The sequence below is a fragment of the Scheffersomyces xylosifermentans genome, assembly GCF_036884685.1.
Source record: "Scheffersomyces xylosifermentans strain CBS 12540 chromosome Unknown RJT20scaffold_6, whole genome shotgun sequence".
Taxonomy (NCBI): Eukaryota; Fungi; Ascomycota; class Pichiomycetes; order Serinales; family Debaryomycetaceae; genus Scheffersomyces; species Scheffersomyces xylosifermentans.
The window spans coordinates 253430-278634 of NW_027042944.1; the positions used below are offsets into that span (position 1 = coordinate 253430).

A 25205-nucleotide genomic window follows, 5' to 3' on the forward strand; every position below is an offset into this window, starting at 1 on the left:
CAAAAAAGCAGCTCCATCTTATAATATACTTCATCTTGAACTTCAGAGTCAACAAACATCTGCCCCTTTTGCTTCTTCTTCAGACCAATTCAAATGTAAACCTTTGATACTTAGAATCAGAAAAATTGCAAAGAACAATTATTCTGAAGGTGATAAACATTTTAGGGTTGGTCTGAAGCATAGAATGCTGGGATATGGAAGGTTTATTGACAAATCGACTAAATTAAAATGTCATTTTAGTACTATGAAGACCAGAGGCCTTATACTACAAAGAAGTCTCCTTTTGAAAATGTATCAATTCAAACTTGTTCTCGCTATTGAAAAGACCAAACTTAACATAAGTAGGGTCAGAGACAGATTAAGACTTTTATCGTATTCAAATAAGAAGGAGGATCTTGGTATCAACCATGGTCCTATTTTGTTGAGATTTAGAAACCTTCAATTACAATTGCAATTATAATTTGCACCCAGGACTGCACCTATCGCGGCGACCTGAGTTCCCATGAAATGCATCTGTCCATTAGCATCTCATCGACATTGACAATCCAAATCCATATTAACTACATTAACTAAATATACTGCCTAGCTACAGATACTTCCATAAATACATCACAAATCTATCATCGCTCCCAATCCATCTGGTTCGCATTTCACCGTTTTTGCAATCATATGTCGCTGCAAGCCTCACCAGAAAAAAACTTCTTCTCTCACCACAAAGGCGCTCCCAAAAACCTCAGCAAAATATTGTGAAATTTTCCCTTCCAGGAGATCCCATACATGAATCAGAGGACGATTCCAATATTGAAATGGTAGGGCTAGCTGTCGTAGACTACGCCCGAGGGTCAGCCAACGAAAATCTTAGACCGTTTAGTCTGTAGGCAAAGTTAACTATGCCATTTAGGTGTGACAGGGCTGTAACGCTAGTGTGCCATTTGCTCCATCTGTTCTTATGTTCCATGACGTCTCCCCAGCTTCCGTCTCTCAGGTACGCTACCGTCGTTGTCAGGGAGACGGCGCGAGAGAACGGCTGGAACGAATTTCACATTCTCATCATGAGAACAAAAGTCGGTATGAGGGTGCTAAAATGGCAGAGAACAGGTTAGAGGGTTTAGTGAGTTTAGATATTGACTAGGTAATTAATAGTGGAATAAATAATGTATAAAGTATAAAAGCTATTTGTATTAACAATAAAGATGTATGTTTTCAGGATTGAAATGGGATGGGAAAAGAAGTAGATATGAGGCTAGAGGGACGGGGGATTCGGAGCACACCGAGGGAGGAGATGGGATGTTGGATTCGTCGCCAACAGATGAATAAATTAAACGTAGATTTGACCGGTAATACTTCATGAATTGTTGTGGGTGTTGTAGTAGGCAATTTCTCTTTAAAACCTGAATTTGTAGCCTTCTTACTTAGCACTTACAGCATGACATCAAGATGTTTCCACAGAATGTAGCAACGGTAGTGACACAGCTGTCACTGTCAGCTGGACAACAGCCTGCAAACAAACCGAAGCAACTACAGCATTCAATACAGAACTCAGTACATTCATTGGATTCTCTTTCGTAACCGGAAGCAGCATCACTTTGGTCAGAAGAGGAATCAGAATCAGTATCGTTATCGGAGTTCTTTTCTTTAGGTTCCAACGACATGTCTGTTGTTGGTCTTGGTTCGCTGTTTATTGGGATGTCTTCTTCATCGTGTATTCTGGCAGCGTTTTGGTTGAAAGCCAATTGTTCAGGCTGAGGATTTGGTGTGTAGTTTTCTGTAGACATTGTATAAAAATCGTGATTTAAATATCGACGTTGTGATGTGATGAGAGGTCTCAGTTCTGTTGATTATTACAAAGTCACAGTACGAGAGGTCCGGTGGATGCAAAGACACTATTAGAAACAGATGCTGAGTGTTTAGGAGCAACTGACGAAGTATAAGCGATTTTCGAACAAGACTTTCTTTCGACGTCAAAAAGAAGATGTTTCTCTCCTTGGAAAAGAAGGTATTACAAGAATATGTGTTTCTATAGAATCGTTGCTGCAGTGAGGTTTCTGCTGCTCACACAAAATAAACTTTTTATGACAGATGAAAATTTCTATATATCCGGTCATAAGGCACTGGGACACAGGATGGGAATTATGGCCAAAACAAAGAGGTTCCCGTGCGGGAAAGGATTGCAGCTAGGGGGTTGTAGGGAGGATTTAGTGGGAGGAAGCGAAGAGAGAGAGAATGAAGAGAGAGACCGGAGTTTTCGGTGCGATTTGGATGTATATGGTGAGAATTGCCTACATTGATGTAATTACAGTGGTGACACTCGTCCCTTACGGTTAAAAATCCAATTTGGACCGGCAAGCCATGTCTTTTGGCTCACCGATTGTTGCGTTTTATTAATGCTCCAAGGTAGCCTCGAAACTAAATCCAGGGAGTCTTTTTTTCGTCGCTAGTGGTTACTTAGCGAGGATCTCTCTATGTTCTCACTATGTTTGTGGCTCTTCGCCCAAAACTGCACCCAGCCAGGAATTGCTGACGTAAGCAATTGAATAAGCGCTGGGGGCTACTAACTGTTAAGGCAATGGAATTTTGCTACGAAGGGGGAAAGGGGTGTTGCATTTCCTTATCGTTCGTCTAATGTTCCTAGATAGGGTAATGTCTGACCCGAAGAAGAGTGACGATTTCTGGCGCGTTAGCTCAATTTCATCAGTTCTAACATTTCTGCGATTTCCATCTCTTCTTGCCTCTCCATCTCTAGCAACTCTTGCTCGTACACCAGGTACTCGTTGTTGCGGTCAATCTCGTCTATTTCTCGCTCCTCCTCAATGAGCTGATCCAAATCTAGTCCTGCTAGCATTTCATCATACTCGAATTCGTACTTTTGCTTAAAATCCTCTTTAAACTGCATGTCATTGATCCTGCTTCGCTGGACCATGATCTTGTCCTGCTTGTATTGATTTCGGACTTGGCGAAGCTTATTATGTTTGTTCCTCATATTGAGCGCCAAATTTCTGCCATTGGCTTCTATTTCGTCTATTTGATGATGGTGATAGTACTTATTTCTCTTGGAACCACTGGTAGGGGAAGAAGACAAGTCGGGCCCACCACGTCGTATGGGCGATGACGAAGCCAATGGCTGCAATCTTCGTATAGATCTTTCTTGCTGTTTTTCATGCAAGTCTTCTAGGACGCTGTGGTGCCTTTCTCCTGGTATAGAAGGTGACGATCTGAATGGAGAGCTCGGGATCGTGGCTCGTGGAGACATCATGGTCTGATCATTGTACTGTTGAACAGGGCTATCGATGGTGATGTCATGGGTATTTTCGAACTCTGACAGAGCCAAATTTGTAGATGAAGCGAAAGTTTCATTCCTTAAGTCATTCATTACCACTTTTGCGGGTTGTTTTATATTACAAAGACTATCTTTAACCTAAGATGTACACCTCTTCTTCTCCATTATCGCCTCTGTTAACGAAGCAACTCGAACGCGTTTTTTAGTGATGAGAAAAGGTGTTCTTATGTACAGGCACATACATTGTAGTACTGTAGCCAGTAGCTAATAATAGACAAGTTTATACTGAGAAGAGATTGAAGAGGCTGAGGCGAAAGTGACCTAGAATTGGATCTATTAATTTCGAAAGAGATAGTTAAATATAGATTTGGATTGTGATCACAATTATCAACTTTTCAGCAGAAAATCACAATTAATGGTGGAATTAATTGTACCTTTCAACCATTCTTCCAGTGTCTTATGTAAGAAGCGAAGGTTTGGGTGAAAAAGTCGGAGGTGAACCATGCAGGAGACAATTAACTTAAGCATAATTACGAAGAGACGTATCTTGTTGTAGGTACCGGTTTAATAGTTGTAGACAGCAGTGCCTTCTTTCTCTCTATAGCTGATGTAGAGTAGCTAGTAGTTATCAGTAGATATGCTATTCGACGAAAGAGACCAAAAATTGAACGAGAGAGTCACCGATGAAATAAAAGACAGTCTTGAGGCATCAATAGCTGGCGTATGGCTGGAAAACGCGATCTCCATACATTACGAAGCGATTCATAACTTACCGCCCAAGAAGCTACGCCAATTCGTAGACTTGGTGGACAGGAATTTGGGCAAGTTCTACGTCAAGCACACGGGGAAACCCACTTGGAAATTGGATAAGTTCGAGGAGATGAGAGAATCAGGGTTGATCTACGTTTGGTTGACCTCCGAAGACAACAGTATAGTCGGATTTATGTCTTTCAAATTGTGCTCGGAGGACGAGGATGAAACAGTACTTTATCTCTATGAAATCCACATAGTACCTCAATTCCAGGCATTGAAATTAGGAGGCAAACTAATGCAGATATTTCATGCCCTTGCCAAGGATCTAAGCGACCGGAAAAGTCCATGGTATTTCCAGAGTTGTAAAGCTACTTCGCTTACGGTATTCACAGATAATTCTCCGGCCCTCCTGTGGTACTTGAAGTTGGGCTACAAAATTCATCCCAACTCCCCACAAGATAAACATCTTAGAAGTGGTAAAGTGGTAAAACCTGATTATTATATCCTTATCAGATCATGTATATAGCAGAGCATTAATAGAGTATCATCAACAGATTCAACTTCCTTAGTAAAGGATATAAGTAAAAAACATCATGATTCCAGTGATTCTCTTTTAATTACCTTCAAGAGTGTTAGGTGTAACACTATATTCAGCTATTAATGCATTTTATTCAATACTGTTTATGGAGAATGACTGTGAAATTTACATTTATTCAACTTTACATTAAAAACCATAATTCTTTCCTTTCGATGTCTATTCTTAGCAATACCTTCAAGTATTGCTTATTAACCATATGCTATGGATTATGAGAATTGTGCTTAGCTCAAACACAATAGAAGTCCTGTTAAGCCCCAAAATAAGAAAAAAGGAGACCGCAGGTGAAACGTAGGCCCAGAAGAGACGAGACCAATTGGGATGGAATTATTACTGTGAAACCATGGCGAGAGCAAATGAAGAAACTTAGTCCATGATGACAGGCGACTGTGCGTTTTATAGTCTTGAACATGCAGAGTTGCTTAAAATGACATATAATTCATTATTCATAATCTCTTGTTCCCCCCATTTCGTTGAATGCTGTCAATTTTATCTTCATTTCTTGTTATAAATAATTATCTAGGCGTCCTACTCTTACCACTGTGCGATCAAAAATGCTTAGAAGTTTCCACCATTGATTCTACTGATGTTTGCTCTTACATCGATAACGATCCCAGTTGGAAATACAAAGATAATAGAGATATTACTACGCCTTCAATTACCACCAGGAGGCGAAGTCTGTACGGCACAAGTTTATTTCGCAGCATAGCCAGTTTTGCTACATAGGCAAAGCAAGTACCTGAGGAAGATTCGGTGTTACTCTAAAAAAACTGTCCACAGGGGGTTATTCTGCGGCTAAGAAATAACACAATTCTTTGACCTGCCATATATAAACCTACCCCAGATCCGATTGTTGCCAAATTTATATAAATAGAAACCGATGTTCGCTTGGTACTAAAAAGCACCTCCCCACCTGGAAAGCCTCCCACCGAATTGGCTTGTCGTAAATTATTACACCGAGTCACGTGATACCGTAAATCCCGACAAAAGTGTAACATTGAAAAATCTGGATTTACACCCGTGCCGCAGTACATTCACTTAAAATTTTCATCCCCTCCAAGTTGGATTTCACCGTCATCAAAAACCCTAAACAGGACACTTTTTAGTCGTCGTAGAGACCGAATATTGTGCTGTTTGCCCAGTAGCAGTAGACCACAGTAGACCTCAACAGATACTGTGCAGCAAAAATAGGTAGTTTACCCCTCCAGACGCATTGAAGAATCGTGAGATTTTGCTGACTACTTCGTTCTAGTTAGCATATAAACAAAGATACACTTAACTACACACATCCTTAGCCACTCCAATACTACGTTCCCTAACAAGTTAACAGTAAGAAACGACTGCATTGACTAGCGTACCGCACTTACTGATTTTACAGCTCGCATCCCCCCTCGTATATCATTCCACTTCCAAGCCTTCCCCTTCCTTCACATACTGGCTCCCCTGCCCCTACATAATCACAACCGATTCCCTAACGAATTTTCGTCCCCCCACACACGACCCCCACACACGACCCCCACCCGGCTGAATAAAAAGGGCCTGAGTAGCTATTTTTAACTTGTTCAGTCTCAACCATAAATCTATTTTTACCAACAGCTCAACGGCGTAAGAAACAAAGTGTGAGAAGGTACGAAATTAACAGATATTGTGTATCAGATTAAGGTTTGTGTAAAAACAATAATCAACACATCCGTTCTCAGCATATCGCGACTCCAGTTCCAGTGCATCCCATCAGTAGAGGTGCGTGGTCTCACATTTGAGGATAATATTATCATCACCACGATAAAAATAGCAGTTGGTGATACCAGCGAGCACAGCCATCACATCTGATTGAACTTGCACAATGGGCAGAAGAAAAATTGAGATCCAGCCCTTAACCGATGACCGTAACAGGACGGTGACGTTCGTCAAGCGGAAGGCAGGGTTATTCAAGAAGGCTCACGAGTTGTCAGTATTATGTCAAGTTGATTTGGCGGTAATCATCGTTGGAAACAACCATAAGATATACGAATTCTCGTCGGTGGATACCGGCGAGCTCATCAAGGAGTACCAGTCCAATATCAAGTTGAAGAAGAAGCCCCACGAGCAGAAGTCTCCAGAAAACTACGGAAACTACAAGAAGAAGAAGAATCTCAGCGAAAAGCTCACCAGGAAGAGTGGAGCTATTGATGATGAAATAGATGAAAATGACATTGATTCCGAATATGATAGCGATTCTCCAGAACCAAAAAGGCATAAGAGGTCCTTCAGTGATATGAAATACTCTGGAAATAACAACACAAGTAACAACAATAATAGCAATAGTAAAGTATTCAACAGCAATCGTCCTCCTCCACCACCTCCACCACATCACATCTCATTGACAAACATACCCACATTTAACAACCCCAACAACTACAGAATGAAGGAGGAGGACAATACACCAGGAAGCACACATTCGTCCAATACAATGGACAAGATATCGCATAAAAGAGATGACTCCACTTCCAGTAACCAGCGTCCTGTCTTGCGGGTACAGATACCAACAGATTCCAAGAGTAATGCTTCTAACAATAAGAGCAGTGTGAACGACAGTGCCAGGACAATAACGGCGATTGATACAAACCTCCAAAACACTTCATCAGGTGCCGTCTCCGGAAACAACGATGGATCTAATGGCAATAGGAGTAACGGTGCCACCGACAGCGCTGGTCCTCAAAGTAACTCACTGGATATTTCCATCACTAACAACTCCTCCAATAGTATTACAAATGCCATAAATGCGGCAAATAATAATCCATCATTATTAGGAGGAGCAAACAACTTACCTACCATCAATACTCCTAAGTATTCAAGTTTCAAGTCCTTTAGATCACCTGATAGCAGAAAACCAACCCTACCAATACCTATCCATTCGAAGTCTCAGACTTCATCACCAGCAAGTGCCACAGCTCCTCCATTGCCCATTGTAAATAGCACAACAAACGCACTGGCGACAAATGCCAATGTGGCCAATAATATGTACTACTCGTCCATGCCACCACAAGGCTCACCTTCGAATCCATATCCTAATGGCATTCTACCAACTCCAATACTTAACCAAGTTTTCAACCAACAATACAACCAACCATCTGCAAATACTAATGAAGCTCACAATAACAAATTCCGTCCACCAATTTTCACGAATTTGCCCAACAATGCTGGCGAACAAACGCCAATCTCCGGATTGCCATCGAGATATGTTAATGATATGTTCCCATCTCCTTCGAATTTCTATGCACCTCAAGATTGGCCTGGCGGTAACACTGGGATGACACCTATCCACACAAACATCCCACAGTACTTTATGAATATGTTATCATCTGCGGGTCCGACAAGTGCTTATCCAGGTGGAAATGCTCTAAAAGGTGTACAACAACCATTACCACAACACTTGCAGCAGCAGCAGCAACAATCTTCCCCACAGCAAAAGGAAGACGGTGTTCTTTCACCAATTAACTTTATTGGAAGTGCAACGTTTAGTGGCGCTCCTGGAGTGGGAGGACAAGTTCCAGGAGGTCCCAATGCAAATTCAGGCAAAATGGTTTCTGAAAAGTTAGAGATTAAGAAAGATTAATAGAACAGAGTCTGGCTTTCTGGTACATTTATGAAGAGAAATGCTCTTTTTTTTTTTACAATATTCTTTATGTATACTACGTATTTCATTAATAGACTTCACTTCGTGCATGAGAGGGCTGTTTGCGTTGTAGGAGGAGTATGATGTGGTTGATTTCTTTTACATCTCTTGAGAATCAGCTATATCAAAAGCATAGTGGTTAAACGAGAGCAAATTCAATGCTTCTGACATTGAGAATGAATTATAGTTCACTTACCTTTGCTACTGGTGTATACTAAATGGGAAGATTAGAAGTCGGGACAATGTTCCATTTCTGTAAAGGAACCAAGTAATGTGATACGATCCAGAAGGAAAACATACCCAACCAGCACCAAATACTTGGTTCTTTCGGTACGTTTCAACCCCCCACTACAAAGAATACTACTCAACATTTACAAATAAATCCTTCACCCCACAACTCAACCTAATCCTAAGATCTCCTTCGGTGCACTTGATTTAGACAACCCTTTTCATAGATTTCAGACTGCGATTTGCAGCCTTCTTCCAGGTATATCACTATCACTATCATATAATATATTTTTTAATCACTCCAATTGCGGAATGAGCCGCACATTAGGGCTCCAACCCTAACTTAAATTCCATATAGATCACGTGAAAAAGCATTTTTTGAAATGTTCACCTGCACATAAACCGATTTCCTCCTCTCTTTCGCGCATTTCAGTTGAATTCCATTCGCTTGGGAACTCTACACAGTACCCATACACACACTACACACAACCGTTAACTATGGCACACACACTCACACTACACTCACAGACTCATACACTACACACACTGACACACGCACACACACACTCTCTCTGTCCCTCTCTCTCACTAACACAGTACAGTACTCTCACGCACTCAGTCCTCTCACTCACTCACTCACTCTCACACTCACACTCACTTTCTCTCACCCACTTACTCTCACTACTCACACATACACTACTCTCACACAGTCTCATACTTTTTTTTTTTCACTTCTTTGTGTTCCTCTCTCTGAAAGTTTGAGCTTTTGCTGAGAATTCGCAGGGAGAAATTTTCGTCTGAAAAAAATTATCAGTTATAAAAATTTTCTGTTAGCCTTTTCTTGAAAGTCCACTAATTCACAAGGCAACGATAGACCAGTAGTTCAATATGAAGGTATGTGATAGAACCCATGGAATGTGGATAGGAGCAAGCAGCGAATCGGGGGTAGAGTCTGTGGAAACGGCGGCAGCTGCCGTGAATTGGATACTCTGACGTTGGAGGTGGAAGAGATCCGAAATATCGACAGTGGAAAAGAGCATCCAGCGAGACAGTAAAGCAGTAGAACAGAATTCATCCAGTGGACCCATTAGAGCAGCAAGAAAGAAAAGAATCATCAAATGAGAAGAGGACGCCCAGGAAAGGTTGTAGTAATCACCAAGAATCCAGTCAACGGTACACCTCAGTCCATGAAGTGAGAGTTTCAAAGAAGTGAAAAATTATCAGTAAAATCAGATCCAAGGTGCCATCTCGCCATAACAGCCATCATTACATAGGATAAAAAGTCCCGATAGAGTACCATTCCATCTCAGCTACCAACCAGATGATTTAAGTAATCCCAACTTCCAAAGAAGGAAAAATTTATCAAATCAAGTCCATACCGAATACAGACCCAATTTGCATGCTCCAGCTCATCTATATCATTAATGCACTCAACAAACAAATACTAACATTTCTCTAGTTAAACATTTCTTATCCAGCCAACGGTACTCAAAAGAGTATCGAAATCGATGATGAACACAAATTGAGAGTCTTCTACGAGAAGAGAATGGGTCAAGAAGTCGAGGGTGACTCTGTTGGTGACGAATTCAAAGGTTACATCTTCAGAATCACTGGTGGTAACGACAAGCAAGGTTTCCCAATGAAGCAAGGTGTTATGCACCCAACCAGAGTTAAGCTTTTGTTAGCCAGAGGTCACTCTTGTTACAGACCAAGAAGAACCGGTGAGAGAAAGAGAAAGTCCGTCAGAGGTTGTATCGTTGGTCAAGACTTGGCTGTCCTTTCCTTGTCCATTGTCAAGCAAGGTGACTCCGACATTGCTGGTTTGACTGACACCACCACCCCAAAGAGATTAGGTCCAAAGAGAGCTAACAACATTAGAAAGTTCTTCGGTTTGACCAAGGAAGATGACGTCAGACAATTCGTCGTCAGACGTGAGGTTACCAAGGGTGACAAGACCTACACCAAGGCTCCAAAGATCCAACGTTTGGTCACTCCACAAACTTTACAAAGAAAGAGAGCCCTCAAGACCCAAAAGGTTAAGAACGCTCAATTACAAAGAGATGCTGCTGCTGAATACGCTCAATTGTTGGCCAAGAGATTGCACGAACGTAAGGAGGAGAAGCTCGAGCACAGAAAGAAGAGAGCTGCTTCCTTGAAGAACTAAGGAATGTGATGCCTAGAGGATACTATCTACATAACTTTAATATAATACAGATTCATTTTGTGTTGATGGCTTCTTTTACATGCTTTTCATTCTTCTCATATCTTTAGTCTATCTTGTGTATTTAATAAAAAATAAATATCGGTTATATAACATAGCATGTAAGATCTAGTTGTAGGCTATAATCCTTGATTAGAATATCATGGTTGCTTCAATATGAAGATGAAGTAATGTAATGAGCTGTCCCAACATATCTGTCTATTTCGGACCAATTTGTAGTCTCTTCTTCTCAGGCTCGTCAACACTTTCTCCGTCTCTCTTTCTCACTAATCTCTTGATGTTCTCGTACACTTGATCAGTACTTAAGTTTGAAGCATATGAGAAATTCTTCCGCACAAAGTTCTCCTGTTCTTGTTTGTATCTTGGATCTCTGAGTAAGACTTTGAGATGGTTGTCGAACTTCAGCTCCGGTATCATCTTGCCCGTTATAGGGCACTTGATGGTGGCTTCAGATGATGTGGTAGTTGCTCTCTTCAATCTTGATTCACCAGCAGCTCTGATCTTCATTCCTTTGATTACTGGTAATGGAGCTGGTGACGTCTCTTTGGGCGTTTCGTTCTGAGTCTTTTTATCAGCCTCATTCTTGGTTTGACCTTCTTGCTTCTGTGGTGTCTTTTCAGGTAATACTATATCTTTGCTCTTGGCTTCCAAAGATCTGTAAATCAAGTCATCACGAGATAACGGTTCAGGCAATTCTTTGACCTCGTCTACAGCATCGAATTCAATCATACCTACAATGGTGAAATCTTGCCAATCGATGGATGCAAAATGAAGTTGCTTTTGTTCACGTTGTTTCTGTTGTTCCTTTCTTTTGACCTTGTTCTCCCTGTTGTACTGTGCTCTGTTAAAGGCATTCTTGAGCATATCGCCTGAATTATTAAGTTGTTTCATCAACTCGATTACCTCCTCATCCTCTTGCTTCAGATTGTCGTAGAACTTGAGAAGAAGCTTGTACTGATCAATGTAGGTTTTGTACAATTTGTTGAACGAATGAGATTCGTTCATGAAATCAAACTGGGCCCTATTACCTATCAGTTTTTCATGTTCCTGTAACTTCTTAGCATAGTCATCGCCATTTCTGGCGACTTGTAATGCCGTTAGCTTGATGATTTCCACGTCCAAGGATGATATTTGAGGCAAATCTACGAGGAATTTCAATTCTCTTGGCTTTTGAGTCGTTGATGATGAAGTCTCTTCTTCCGCCAGTGTTCCATTTGATTGTACTGGAGCACTTGATGTTGTGTTTATTCCAGGTTTCATGGTATTTGTTCCGTCCAATTTCCACTTGTAGTACGGATGGTATTCATTATTGGTTTCTATGAAATCGAACTTGTGGTTGGTATTATTCGCCTTGAGTCTCTCTTCGAAGGAAGGACCATTCTTGAGGACATATGTGACAGTTTTGTCGATCGAGTGTCGTATTTCCTCTGGAGGAACCGTGATGTTAGACGGTATATCTGCTGTTTCTGTTGTCATGGTGAATATATATGAGTAGTTAAGGTAAAAGAGTATGATGGAACTGAGTGTAGCAATTAGTAGTAATGCGATGAACTGTAGTACAGTGTTAATATAATAGAGGTATAGAATCGTATATGATCTATGCAATATCAGATTCAAGAAAAGAACCAATGTTAGTTATATAAACAAGAAAGAACATTAGCATATACTTTCTCTTAATCAGAAGAAGAGACGATTTTTACAACCAAATAAATTTGCATCCTGTACTTCAGAAGGAAGAAGGAGGAAGAAGGAAGAGGCAGGAAGCAGGAGGAGAAAGGAATGTGATGAGAGCGTAGAAGAAGGTAACAGAGTTGGGAAGAGTGAGGGTGAGTGTAGGAGTGGGAAGAGAGTCGTATAAAGGAATGCGAGAGGTAAGAGATGGGAGATGGGAGATGTGGTAAGAGAAGAGTAGTATGAGACTGTGAGCATTAAGGTTTATGGTAGGTGAATAGATAAGAGGTAGAATGAATAGAGGTATGATGTATATGTGAATTGACTAAGTATAGTATTGACTGAGTATATGTGTATCGACTGAGTATATGTATAGAAGTATATATATTAACTAAGTATATGTATTGACTAAGTGTGTATTGACTGCGTATATATACTAAAGATATGTTGTAGTTGTAGGTGTAGGTATTAGAAGATTTGAATATTTTTGTATGGTTTTTATGATATGTATGATATGTATGATATGTATGATATGTTGCATGTATCCTTGATGAATGGGAGTATGGTACCAGCAGAGTTGTCCGTGATGAGTTATGCGTGAAGAAGATGCAAAATGGACACTTTAGAAGAATATATCAAGCAGTGAATTCCATGAAAGAGATGATAGTGATGACATGAGATAATGCAAATCAAATGAATCAAATGAGTTCAGATAAGTATTTTATGGGAAGTACCATAAACTGAGTATAAACTGAGTGGGGGAGTAAGTCAATGAATAAGCCATAGTTGACCAAAGAAATATAAAAGAAATGGCTGCAACATGTTGCTTCTCTTTCTGATTACTGGGAAGAGCAGCATACACTAAGAGAACATTAATTACCCTACTGAGAAATGAGAAATAGTTGCAAAAAGAGAGGATCACTCTACTTTTTAATGAGACTGTACTGAAACAAGCAGATAAGAAGGAGCCTATTAAGAAGGAATACTAATAATAAAGAACACTAATAAGAGAACTATAATAGGAACGGAACACTGTTAAGAAGGAACGCTTGCAAGAAATTTGCTCTTGAGCTTCTCACACCTTTTCTTAGTGAAGGAATCTCCCAATTGCACCATTCTGTGCACATTAACCAGAGCTAATGAACAATGCGATTGCAAACTACTCTTTCGGGTCCTATATGATATACTTACAGCGAGTTAAAAATATAGGGAACGATTCCTCGTATAAAATGTGTTCCAGGAACCCCTAAGATTAAGATTAACATCACTACTTCATTACTTTTAATACATTATGCCAAGGTAATACACATTAACCACACAACAATCTATACCTACAACTGAAGGGCTATAGTTACCATTTAGAGTACACATTTGTCCTCCCTCCACTTCTCTTTATAAACTCCATTTCCCTCCATATTGCTTCCCCACGGAATACCCACTTCTAGTGCCCTTCTTTTGCCCCCATTCATTATCATTCAGATCACAAGATTTTCTGAGTCCCTGAAGATCGTCACTCTCGTGCCTCTCGTGCTTGTCGTGCTCGTGTGCCTCTCGCTAGCTCTCGCTAAAGTGTATACCCATGACTTTGTCTCATTATAAATACATTCTTATTACACTTCCCAATACAATGCATCTCCTCTGTGGCATGACATCATACTCCTCGTACCCTTCGACAAGAACTGCCTTCACCTCCCATTCAACTCGACTTAGTCCCGTAGTCCCACTTTTCTATCCCACTTTCTATGCCACTTCCGTTCTCCCACTCCTCCTGCTAACTTACTAATCTCTCGCTAATCTCTCACTAATCACCCCAAAATATCTCCCTATGTTCCCTCCCTGCTCCCCCCTCAGACACCGTAACACTCTCACTGAGCACCCACTAATCACTCACTAATCGCCTGCCGAAGAACACCCCTTTTTCATATGACACCAGTTCCCGACTCGCTCTTGTCACATTTTACTGGCACTTATTACCGACAAATCTCGCTTTTAGTACCGATGATTTCGTACGCTCGCTACTTCTCATTATCGCTAATTCTATTCTCTCCCTGTTGTTTCGTATACGTCTTTGCTTCTTAGTCAAAATAACAACGCCTTATTCTTCTTCTTCTTCTTCTTCGTCTTCTTCTTCGTCTTCGTCTTCGATATCTTCAACTCGATAACAGTGGAAGAAACTCCTCGTCACTCATACTCCCTCGACTCGGGTCATGTCTTCTGTCCCAGACTACTTCGAACTGGTGGCAGATCATCCCGCTCACCAGTTCCAGTTAGAGCTAGAACGACAGCAGCGAGAATACCGACTTCGGGAACAGAACAAGAAAGATATTAACGAACAACAACAAAAATACCACCATAACCAAAGCAATTCTGGAATTATAACACCAGAAGATTCTGTGATGTACCAACATGATTTGGGCGAATTATCAACCAAGTTGAATAGCTCTATTGTAGATACCACCAGTTCAAACGATATCAATGGTGATACTCCAAAAATGGCTGCAACCACAGAGACTCAACATCACCACAAGCATCGCCACAGCAAAAGAAGACGAAGTAGTCGTCGTAGGAGAAATTTCAACTCGGACGACTCAGATGTCGACTCACTTACCGAAGAATTGGACCAAATCGGCCGTTTGAACTTAAACATCAACTTGAACTTGGCCTCATACATAAGCAAAGACTCGTTTAATCTTCCAAACCTACCTAATATGCCCAACATGCCCAATCTTCCTAATTTGCCAACATTCGAGCTTTCCAAGATCCAAGAGTTTCCAAAAGAGTTTTCAAGATACGTATCTAGTTACATAGATGCAACCAAGAACTACTATAGCAATGGTGGCAACAGCACAGTCGTCGATGATGGAACAGTAAACGGCGATACCGACGTAGAAACAGCAGATACTCATGAACAACAAAGATTAGTCAATTCCATCAAAACTGTTCTTTCAACTCGTATCCAGATGAATAAGTTCCTCAATGATTTGAAGCTAGGGGTGAATATTTCAACTGCGATTGATAGATTGCAGCCATTGACAGATATTATTCATGAAACCATATTCTTGCCTGCTGAAGACATTAGCGATTTTGAAGATGACTATGACGTCGAAAATGGCAACAAAGAAGAGATTATTGAAGAAATAACTGAACCAGTTGGCGTGGGACAAATTGTAAATCAAGATCAGCCACTCTTGAACGAGATAGTCAAGCCAGAATCACATTCATCAACATACAAGAAAAGAAGCAGACGGAAACAGTTGATAGATAGTGCTGATGATAGTGGCACTCAAACGAGTGACTTGGATAATATAGATGGGTTGACTTTAGAGCAAATTAAGGCATTGACAGACTTAAATTCATTGGAAGACTTCTCCAAAGAGGAATTATTAAGAACCAGAATTCATCAAATCCAAAATTTGAATAATATTACGCAAAAGGCAAAGAATAAGTTGGTAACAAGACTCATGATGGGTAATTACTACAAATACGTTAATGAGAAGTTGTTAAAGGAAAACAAGTCTGAATTATTACCTCTGAAATTGAAGAGACAGAAGTTAGTCTTGAACAACGAAATAGACCAAAATGATGGTGACTCAACAACTGTAGAGGACACTCCTTCAGCTACAAAAACCACTGTTCGTTCGCCTATCATTCAAGAAGAAGAAATGGAAGTTGAACCTGTAGCTGAAATTCCACAAAATGTATTCATCACGGAACAATTCAATGACGAGGAGGACATTGAAGAGACCGATGATGATGAGGTTGACGAGGAAGTTATCCTTACTGAGCAAGATCAACAGCCTTCATTCCACGATCCTCCATTCAATACGATTATGGGATGCCCACATTATCAGCGTAATTGTAAATTGGAGTGCCCAACGTGTCTCAAATGGTATCCTTGTCGTTTTTGTCATGATAGTGAAGTCACTACCCATAAATTGGTGAGATCAGAGGTAAAGCACATCCTCTGTATGAAATGCAATACACCTCAGAATCCTGAGACAAACTATTGCATGAATTGTGAATCAGAACTAGCTTACTACTTCTGTAATAAGTGTGTTCTATACGATAATGATCACACCAAAGATATCTATCACTGCGACAAATGTGGAATTTGTCGTTTAGGATTAGGTATCGATAAGGACTATTTCCATTGTGATGAATGTAATATCTGCCTTTCAATAGATTTACGTGAGAAACACAAGTGTTTAAGCAATACCACTCACTGTGATTGTCCAATTTGCAATGAATATTTGTTCACATCGGTTCATAAAGTCGTATTTATGAAATGTGGTCATTCCATTCACCAGCATTGCTACGACGAGCTTGTGAAGCATAGTTATAAGTGCCCAATATGTAAAAAGACAATTGTGAACGTGGAAACCCAGTTCCGTCTATTGGACCAGGAGATCGCTCAACTGCCGTTACCATCACCTTACAATGCATGGAGATGTATCATCAGCTGCAATGATTGTAAGGGTAAATCAAACACACTGTACCACGTTTTAGGGTTGAAGTGCAAATACTGTAAAAGTTATAATACCAATCAACTTAAATTAATAAAGCCCGAGGAGGAAGAAGAGGACGAGGAAATTAATGCCGACGATGAAGAAAGCAGGACTACGAGCTTCGATATCAACTTAATGAGACTGGTCAGAACCAATTTGCTGAGTAACTTTAGAATCGACGAACAAAGCATTCATGATGAGAATAGTGGATACGAAGATGAAAACGAAGACGGGGATGTGGCAGACGACGAGGATGAGAGGATGGAAGAGCAGACTCCAGCACTGCCCAGTTCGGACAACAGATACCTTGTGAATTTTAGAAGACTTACGAGTTCTGTTACCAGCAGTCATGGGAAAGATACACACTCCCAATCCAACATCTCGTACATCACTTCGATTTTCCAGAATTTCATTAATAATGCCACCACGTCAAGAAGAGGAAGTTACGATGAAATTGAGCACCAACAGTCTATTATCCCCACAAAGGGCCCCGAAACATCAAGTGCGGTGAAGCTGGGGGACCCCGCTACAGATGCTGCCGCAGCTGCAAGTGTCACCAAAACGAATGATGCAACATTAACTAGCACTAATGCCACCGCTAGTAGCACCAGCCGTAATGAGGAAGCCTTTGACAGTGACTACGATTTCATTGGAGGGTTCTAGGGACTCACTTGAAGACTTGCTTCTTGTCAACACACACAGACACAGACACAGACACACATATATATACGAAGTGTCTATAATTTACATAGTAATGGAATTTATGAACTACAAAAGTTTAACAGTCTCTTTCTTAGCTCCAATTTTTACAATAGTGATCTCGTGCCGTCTAAACTCAAAGATGGGGAAGCACATTACTCCACATTCGCAACGGTGTAACGTTTCACGTAAATACCAGTCAGACTAGTCAACTCGTACCAAATAGGAAACCAGTCGGATGAATCTGAATGATCATAGTAGACATTTCCGTTTTGGCAAAATTTCGGTTGGGACGACGAAAGCCATTTTTTTGCAATAAGTGGGGGTGTCGTCCCAAAGAAGTAAAGCTCAACAAAGAACCAACAGCGAGAACAACACCATTATGGGTATTTGAGAGATGCAGCCTTGCGACATCACTCGGAAGAATAGAGGAATAATATTAGGAGTAGATACAGTATAGTAAGAATGTGCGTACGTACGAGCCGTTAATTAAAAGTTCCGTTTTCGGTGACAGCAATGTCGTCATATGACCTTGGCTGATAGGTCCTTGGCTGGTAGGTGTAGTCACCACTAAAGTCTTGGTACATACCATGGATGGAGGGGACCGAACGGCATTTTAGGTCAGGTTTCGTAAGGTTCTATTGCACTCTTAGAAGTTAAGAAAGCTAAGAAAGTTAAGAAATGACCTGTTGAGGCAAGTCATTCGGAATTATTGCTACTGCTGCTGTTGCTGCCTTGAACGACTCCGTTCATCATGGAAGCTTCGGTACGACCAGGAACGAATCTGCAACAGCAATGTAGCAAGCATAAACCTTCCAAAGCCCAAGGTATTAAGCTACAAGAAGAAGAGGCACAGACAGATCGACTGTATACAGCAAGCATTGTTCTTGTGGTTACTGATGTCGTTTGTAGTTTTCATTTACTAGGGGAACTAGTCATGTAGGTTTAAGATCTCTATACGAAGTGGTCTCTATGAGACCCAACGCCCAACAGTGTGCATAGTGTTTTGATGAAGAAAGTATTGGTAGAGAGAAATGTATAGTATAGGCATAGAGGAAGATAATTACCAAATTACCATAATTACCGATTATAACCATTTACGATGTAGTTCATATGACTTACAAGACGTCACACCTTCGGTCTGAGTTTGCACCCGAACTACACTCATCACTTTACCCCATGGTATCGACATCCCCAACGTGGAGGCCGTTTCTTAGTCAGAAATCAGCACGGGTCTCGCAGCAAAAAGGAACTGCGAAATCGTCATGGTGGAGTGATGATTTAGGTTATTGTTGCGATGAGACAACGTGGAACCGTGAACCGTGGAGAACATAGGATTGGCCGATAAGGTTGCTATGAGGATGACAGTGACAGATAGAGTTTTTTCTGTTAGTAGAGATAGCACGAGAAGCGTAGAGGTAGTATTAGGTGTAATAATAGATATAATAATAGATATAATAATAGATGTAATTAAGATGTAATATGAGAGGTATTAGTGGTATTTTTAGTAAGTATTTGGGTCGGGTTCCAGTATTGCTATTACATACATTTGCATTAAAATTAGCATTAATTAAATTCTCACCACTGGGAGTAGGAACTGTGACATAACCAAGTGCAAAAACCTTGTCTCTATTCCCATATCTCCATCTGTACCCATATCCCTATCCCTATTCCTTTTTATCCTCTTTTCTCTCTTCACCCCAGCCTCCTCTAATATTTACCCACCCACTCTCGACCCACCAAGAGACCCCACCATTCCTGTCAACACTTCATCCTGTCTTGCCCGATCGGGTTTGCTGGGTACGACATCCTCCCCAACACACGCACCGCCGCGAATAGCCATTAGAATGCTTCTCTCTGGGTCATGTCTCAGAAAACCCGCACCTGAAAAAAAAAAGAGAGAGAAGAAAATTGGTCCTCGTTCCATAATCCGAGAAAGTCCAGCTTCCATAGTTAAGCTCCCATAGTAAGCAACATTCATAGTATAGTTCAAGTTTGTCGTAGTACAGCTTCGTAATAATGTAGTCACCACTAATTGTTTTAGTAGGAAGTTTCCTGTCTGTCGTTTCTCCGGTTCACTCAGTGCATTCAGTGGATTTACTCACCAGTACTCATATTCTACCCTGTACTTATTTCACTGTACTCACACTTTACAAGTCTACTCATATTCACAAGTCTACTCACTCTACCAACTCTCACACTCTGCTTAAAACAAATTCACTAACTCCACTGCAAATGCACCGACTTCACTATACATTTAGTCTCTCTCAATATCCACTCCCTCACCCACTCCCTCTCTGACCCACCAACCAACAATGTCGCGCGACATCCAGATGCTCCTGCAGACCTCCCATGCAGCTTATTTTTAGTTAGTGGTGTCTTTATCATATGAATATAAAGAGTTGGGTAGATCAGCATCGGAAGCACGGTAGCATCCACTTCGCCAGCGTCAACGAGAAATCAACTTCGTCACAACGACAGAACTTCGAAAAAAACCGCCACGGGATCGAAATCGTAGTTTTCGTCCGCTAGTTCCCCCTACTGTTGTGCTGTCGTAGTAGTGTCGTTCCAGCGTCTAACCGTCTCCGTTAACTTAGCCAAAACGCTCATAGTTAAGAGGCTCTCCAGTGTGGGCACAGACAATTGTGTGCACCAAGATCCGTATCAACGCCGAAAGTTCGGTGATATCATAGTCTAAGAATTTCCAAGAGTCCCTGGATCAGAACCACCAGCGAAATCGACTTTCGCCGCTGCTTTTACTGTGCTAGAACCGGTCGTGATTAGCCTGTTCCTCGGACCAACCGTAATATTATGAACATTCATACCATCCACCAAAGTCTAGGTTAACTACTGGACAGTCATACAAGAACATAAAACTAAGTACATAGGGTATCGTATCACACCGAAACATACCGAAATTCCCATCATATCACTTCATATATCATACCATACCTACTCATATCTAATCATAGCAATGAACTCGCTCAAAATAATAGTGAATTCACTAGACACCATTTACCCCAACAAAACCAAATACGAGATTCCTCCAAACCCTATAGATCAAGACGCCGAAGATGATGAGGATATCGACGATAATGGTGAAATCAACTTGTCAGCAGCGTCGGCTACCGCCAATAGCAACAACAGCAAGAATAATGCTCCATACACAAATATCAACTCCACTGCTAAGACTCATAGCAATTACGGCATCAAAAACCTGAGTCCGTTGAAAACGGTCCAGAATTCATCATCATTATCATCTGCATCTACCATGACCCTAACAGAGTCCCCAGTAACACAAGCGTTACCCGAAGGCTACGACGAATCAACTTACAATGAACCCGTTGAATCAAGAAGCTTCATAGCGAAGGTCTTATCGTTTACCTTCCAAGCGGTGATATTTTTCCCCAAATTTCTTATATATAAACCTTTGTCATTCCTCTGGTTACTAATAACGTTTCCCTTCGTGTATACGTTGGAGCAATTAGGGCTCATCACCAGAGGAAACGAAGTTCTCATCGAAGAATTTCCTCCCACAAGACCACCATACGAAAGATCCGAGTCCAGCTTGTCCATTCCAGAAGAGGATGAAGAAGAAGAGGTCAAAGGTCCGATAAAGCGTTCTAACACATCGGATACTCCTGAAATTCGATCCGAGATCGACGAAAAGACTGAGATATTGAAGCAGGAAAATATTCTCTCGAATAATATCAAATCCCCCACATCTTCTTCACGATACATGATCCCTCCACCACAAAGATTGTATCCTTTATCCCGTAATCCAAACAAGAAAAGAAAGCGGAAAACGCTTATTCTTGATCTTGACGAGACCCTCATCCATTCATTGTCCCGTGGATCCCCGCGTTCGTTCAACTCTTCTTCTTCCTCTGCTCCTAAGATGATCGAGATTAAGCTCAACAACATTGCATCATTATACTATGTTCATAAAAGACCATTCTGTGATTATTTCTTAAAAGAGATTTCCAAATGGTTTGAATTGCAAATTTTCACTGCGTCCGTGAAAGAATATGCTGATCCCATTATAGACTGGTTGGAGAGTGACATCTTGGATAACACTCGTAAGAGAGACGCAAAAGAGGATGCAGGGCTGTCTCCTCGCAAGATCTTCACGAAAAGATATTATAGGTCCGATTGTACATATAGACAGGGCGTAGGGTATATCAAGGACTTGTCGAAGTTCTTTGCAAAAGATGACGACTTGAAGAACGTGATAATCTTGGATAACTCTCCCGTCAGTTATGCACTCCATGAGGACAATGCAGTAATGATCGAAGGTTGGATTAATGACCAAAGAGACCGCGATTTGTTGCATTTGTTGCCCATGCTTCACAGTTTGAGTCTTTGTATAGACGTACGGTTCATCTTGGGATTGAGAAACGGCGAGAAGTCATTTGAAAGGTGACGAAGGCGTTTTCCTACATGGCCAAAACACGATTCACGAAAGGAATATAACGATACAGAAGACTTGGTGATGTAGCACCAGGGCCGTTGCAGCGATAGGATGCTGGAGACCATAGCATACCTTGTACGACTAAAATGAAAGGTAATGACCCAACGATCATTACTATTAATATTTGAATTATAGCATCATTATTTATAAGCTTGCTTTAAGTTAGAAACAAAACGGTGCCCCAAAAAATGAAAAGTTAGAAGTTAGATTTAAACTAATACAAATATACACGATAACCTGAGTTAAGTAAAATTTGTGGAGAAGCAGCGATAATAACTACTTTAGGAATATAAATTGTGGAAAACATAACATTATTGGAATATGACTTATTGGAATAGTGCAGAAGTTTACGTCAATTCTAAACCACCTAAAGTCTCAGCAACGTATTAAACAGTAGGAAATGATCAGAATAGCACATATTCTCTTCAACTCTTTACAACTCTGACCAGACTACTTGAAAAACAAGAATTTCTTCGACTTCCTGCAATTTTCTACAGCTGACTCCATTTGACTTAGCATCCCTTAATAGTCCCATTATATTCCGATAACAGCCCATATATAGTAAACTCCATTATTGCACCCAAATATGGACACCTGCATACAAACCACACCGGATTTAGATCCTCTTTGGCATCGGACTTATCAGAGCTAATAAAGATTTGGAAAGATTCACTGAAAGTTGATGAATGGTACTATGTATCGAGGAGCTTCGAGGTTAGAATGCTGGAATTGAGCGAGGACATCCAAAATGCCACCGTGGTGTTGCTGGAGTTGCAAAAAAAACCAGATAATATACAATTGCTTAGAAGTTTGGGGGACCTCTTACGATCCCCTGAGGTGAGATCGAGTGCCGTGGTATTCGAAAACCTTCCTTCTATCGTAAAGAAAACAAATTATGTAGTAGGAGCGTACCTCAATTCTGTAGTTGACAGCTCGGGTGGAGATAAGGAGTACACTTCGGAGCCGGCACCCTTGGTTCTTCTAGAAGCTTTGCGTGTTTTGGTTAACTTGACTGCCGATAATTCAGCCAACAGAGACTACTTTACTTCAGAAAATTACAAGGAAGTGGCAGAGTTTTGGAACCGAGTGTCGAATTGTTTGGTAATTGACGATAAAAGTGAGCTGGGAGAGCAAATACTTACCAGAGTGGTACTTTTTATGAGTCAATTCATCTACAATACTGATAATAAGGTAAACTATTTGAACTTCTTGTATGGGTTCGATTTACATACGAAATTGTATGGTGCCATAAGACGAATTAGCTCTGTAGAAGAAAGCGAGTTTGACCCTACAGATGCCCAGAACTTGATTGAGTTCACCCAGGAGTATTTTACTGCCAACAATGAGAAGATAATTAGAGACGAGGTGTTCCAAGATACTGTGGGAGAATATCTCTCCTTTTATACTTGGTTCTTGGAAGTGACATTTACCAATTTTAAAAAAATACTGGAAAGCGCTGACGAAGACGACTTGGATGAGACTATTTCTAATATTATTGATATCATTTTGGTCTTGACGTCTTTTGACGAGTTGGAAAGTATCGATAAAATACATGGTAATGCAAAGATTCTTAACCTTCTAAAGCTTATACCTTCTGGATTGTCGTCTCTCACGATGGATAGAAGAAAATTGTTTTCCATCAGTGGCCAGATCTCATCTATGAAGAATTTCAATAATGTGGATGATTTGAAGTTAGCATTGGATTATTTCCAAGAGGCAGAGAGCAATTCTGTTGATCCTTATGTCATAGCTGCTAGCTCAATCATTCTTGGTAATTATGTTACTACCCGAGAAAAGTCGGATTTCGTCATTCAATTTATAGACGATACCATCGGCTTGGATAGATTCTACCATATATATTTTCAAAGGTTTGCAATTAATGATGTCATACAGATTCAAGCTGTGCACTTGTTGAGCAACATTATGACGGACGATAATGCAAAGCGAATTTTGGACAACTATGACCAATTGAATGAAAAGTTCAGTAAAATAATAGTAGACAACGGCAAGTATTATCCAGAAGTCTTGAACATTTATCTTAAATTCATTAAGCACCTCATTAAAGTCCGTTTTGTTGATACAAGAGATCATGACGTGATGAAATATATTTCATTGTGGAGTTATTTATTCACAAACATCGAAGAACTGATAAGCATCAATGAAGTTAAGCTTTTAATGGTGCAAGCTTTGATACAATTCCAGGGAACAGAGCAAAGTGATAGCTCGTCTCCAGAAATAATTAATTGCGTAAAAGATGCATTAAAGACCGCAATATCTCCATTATCTAGCAACAGTACCACTATTACCTACATTTTAGAGAAGTTGAAGACTCTCGGTATATTGTTCCACACATTGGTGAACAATGGTGCTAGTCTCAAATTCCTTGTAGAGAGTTACTTCGGAAACAGCATAGAGGCATTGAGAGACGAGTTCATTCGTATTTATCGGGACTTTCTTGTCCAATTGAAATTGCAGATCCTAGTGCCAAATCCTTCTCTGACTGCAAGCCAATTCAATGTTCTTTCTAACAATGCAAAATTCGTTTGCGGGACCACGATTTCTTTCTTAAAGAATCAAGACATAGAAAGTGACGATCAGCTAGATGAGCTCATTCAGGAGATACTTTCCATTTGCTTGGAAGTTGCTAAAGGTACTACGTAGAGACACGGAACGGAATCCGGTTCTCGGTCCTTCTATTTCTACATTTTTGCAGGTCGTACATTTAAACACGAGCTAAACAACAACGTTGTTCCATGTTTTAAATATTTCTCCGGTTGCTAACTAATAATAGTATCTATATCAAGAAAATAGAAGCCACCACTCTAAATAGACAGCCATTGCACACTAACCTTATACAACTACACATTAAGCATTCTGCACCTCACTTTCGGCATTAGACGCTAAACTTACCCAATTTCTTTCCCCCCTTAAATGACTCGCTTGCAACAGTCCTTTACGTCAATACCCCGACTCTACCCCAAATTTTCAACTCCTCAAACCATTCCTTATACCTTCCAGGTTATCGCTCCCATCTCTCTCGGTCCTCCTCTTCCGATTCCGCTTTCGCTTAGAACCGTGCGGCTCACGAGCCCCACATTTTACGCAACCCATGCGGCAATCGACGGAAAAA

The 25205-nt window shown here is 40.6% G+C and overlaps 9 protein-coding genes across 9 annotated transcripts; 6 read left to right on the forward strand and 3 right to left on the reverse strand. All coding sequences in view use genetic code 12, as the record gives it.

Moving 5' to 3' along the window:
- Positions 1-1148: 1148 nt before the first annotated feature.
- RJT20DRAFT_129465 (uncharacterized protein) lies at positions 1149-2071 on the reverse strand. The gene has a single exon (XM_064917505.1). The coding sequence runs from the start codon at positions 1773-1775 to the stop codon at positions 1413-1415; it is 363 nt and encodes a 120-aa protein (XP_064772929.1). The 5' UTR covers positions 1776-2071; the 3' UTR covers positions 1149-1412.
- A 279-nt stretch (positions 2072-2350) lies between these two features.
- On the reverse strand, positions 2351-3513 carry RJT20DRAFT_156225 (uncharacterized protein). The gene has a single exon (XM_064919128.1). The coding sequence runs from the start codon at positions 3368-3370 to the stop codon at positions 2678-2680; it is 693 nt and encodes a 230-aa protein (XP_064772930.1). The 5' UTR covers positions 3371-3513; the 3' UTR covers positions 2351-2677.
- Positions 3514-3788: 275 nt separating this feature from the next.
- Positions 3789-4685, forward strand: NAT4 (Nat4p). The gene has a single exon (XM_064917506.1). The coding sequence runs from the start codon at positions 3915-3917 to the stop codon at positions 4554-4556; it is 642 nt and encodes a 213-aa protein (XP_064772931.1). The 5' UTR covers positions 3789-3914; the 3' UTR covers positions 4557-4685.
- A 1783-nt stretch (positions 4686-6468) lies between these two features.
- On the forward strand, positions 6469-8220 carry RLM1 (Rlm1p; the record flags this gene model as incomplete). The annotated part of the gene is made up of 1 exon (XM_064921164.1): positions 6469-8220. The coding sequence occupies one exon, from the start codon at positions 6469-6471 to the stop codon at positions 8218-8220; it is 1752 nt and encodes a 583-aa protein (XP_064772932.1).
- Positions 8221-9396: 1176 nt separating this feature from the next.
- On the forward strand, positions 9397-10672 carry RPS6A (40S ribosomal protein eS6; the record flags this gene model as incomplete). The annotated part of the gene is made up of 2 exons (XM_064918450.1): positions 9397-9402; positions 9968-10672. 2 exons carry the CDS (start codon positions 9397-9399, stop codon positions 10670-10672), a joined length of 711 nt encoding a protein of 236 aa, XP_064772933.1.
- Positions 10637-12537, reverse strand: RJT20DRAFT_129471 (uncharacterized protein). The gene has a single exon (XM_064917507.1). The coding sequence runs from the start codon at positions 12203-12205 to the stop codon at positions 10928-10930; it is 1278 nt and encodes a 425-aa protein (XP_064772934.1). The 5' UTR covers positions 12206-12537; the 3' UTR covers positions 10637-10927.
- Positions 12538-14892: 2355 nt separating this feature from the next.
- RJT20DRAFT_146025 (uncharacterized protein) lies at positions 14893-17568 on the forward strand (the record flags this gene model as incomplete). Its single annotated transcript, XM_064918838.1, has 4 exons — positions 14893-16170; positions 16198-16561; positions 16583-17347; positions 17438-17568. 4 exons carry the CDS (start codon positions 14893-14895, stop codon positions 17566-17568), a joined length of 2538 nt encoding a protein of 845 aa, XP_064772935.1.
- A 3010-nt stretch (positions 17569-20578) lies between these two features.
- On the forward strand, positions 20579-22027 carry RJT20DRAFT_98639 (Nem1-Spo7 phosphatase catalytic subunit; the record flags this gene model as incomplete). The annotated part of the gene is made up of 3 exons (XM_064921732.1): positions 20579-20825; positions 20970-21115; positions 21167-22027. 3 exons carry the CDS (start codon positions 20579-20581, stop codon positions 22025-22027), a joined length of 1254 nt encoding a protein of 417 aa, XP_064772936.1.
- A 384-nt stretch (positions 22028-22411) lies between these two features.
- RJT20DRAFT_52859 (uncharacterized protein) lies at positions 22412-24871 on the forward strand. The gene has a single exon (XM_064920514.1). It carries the CDS (start codon positions 22796-22798, stop codon positions 24734-24736), a length of 1941 nt encoding a protein of 646 aa, XP_064772937.1. The 5' UTR covers positions 22412-22795; the 3' UTR covers positions 24737-24871.
- The last annotated feature ends 334 nt before the right edge of the window (positions 24872-25205 follow it).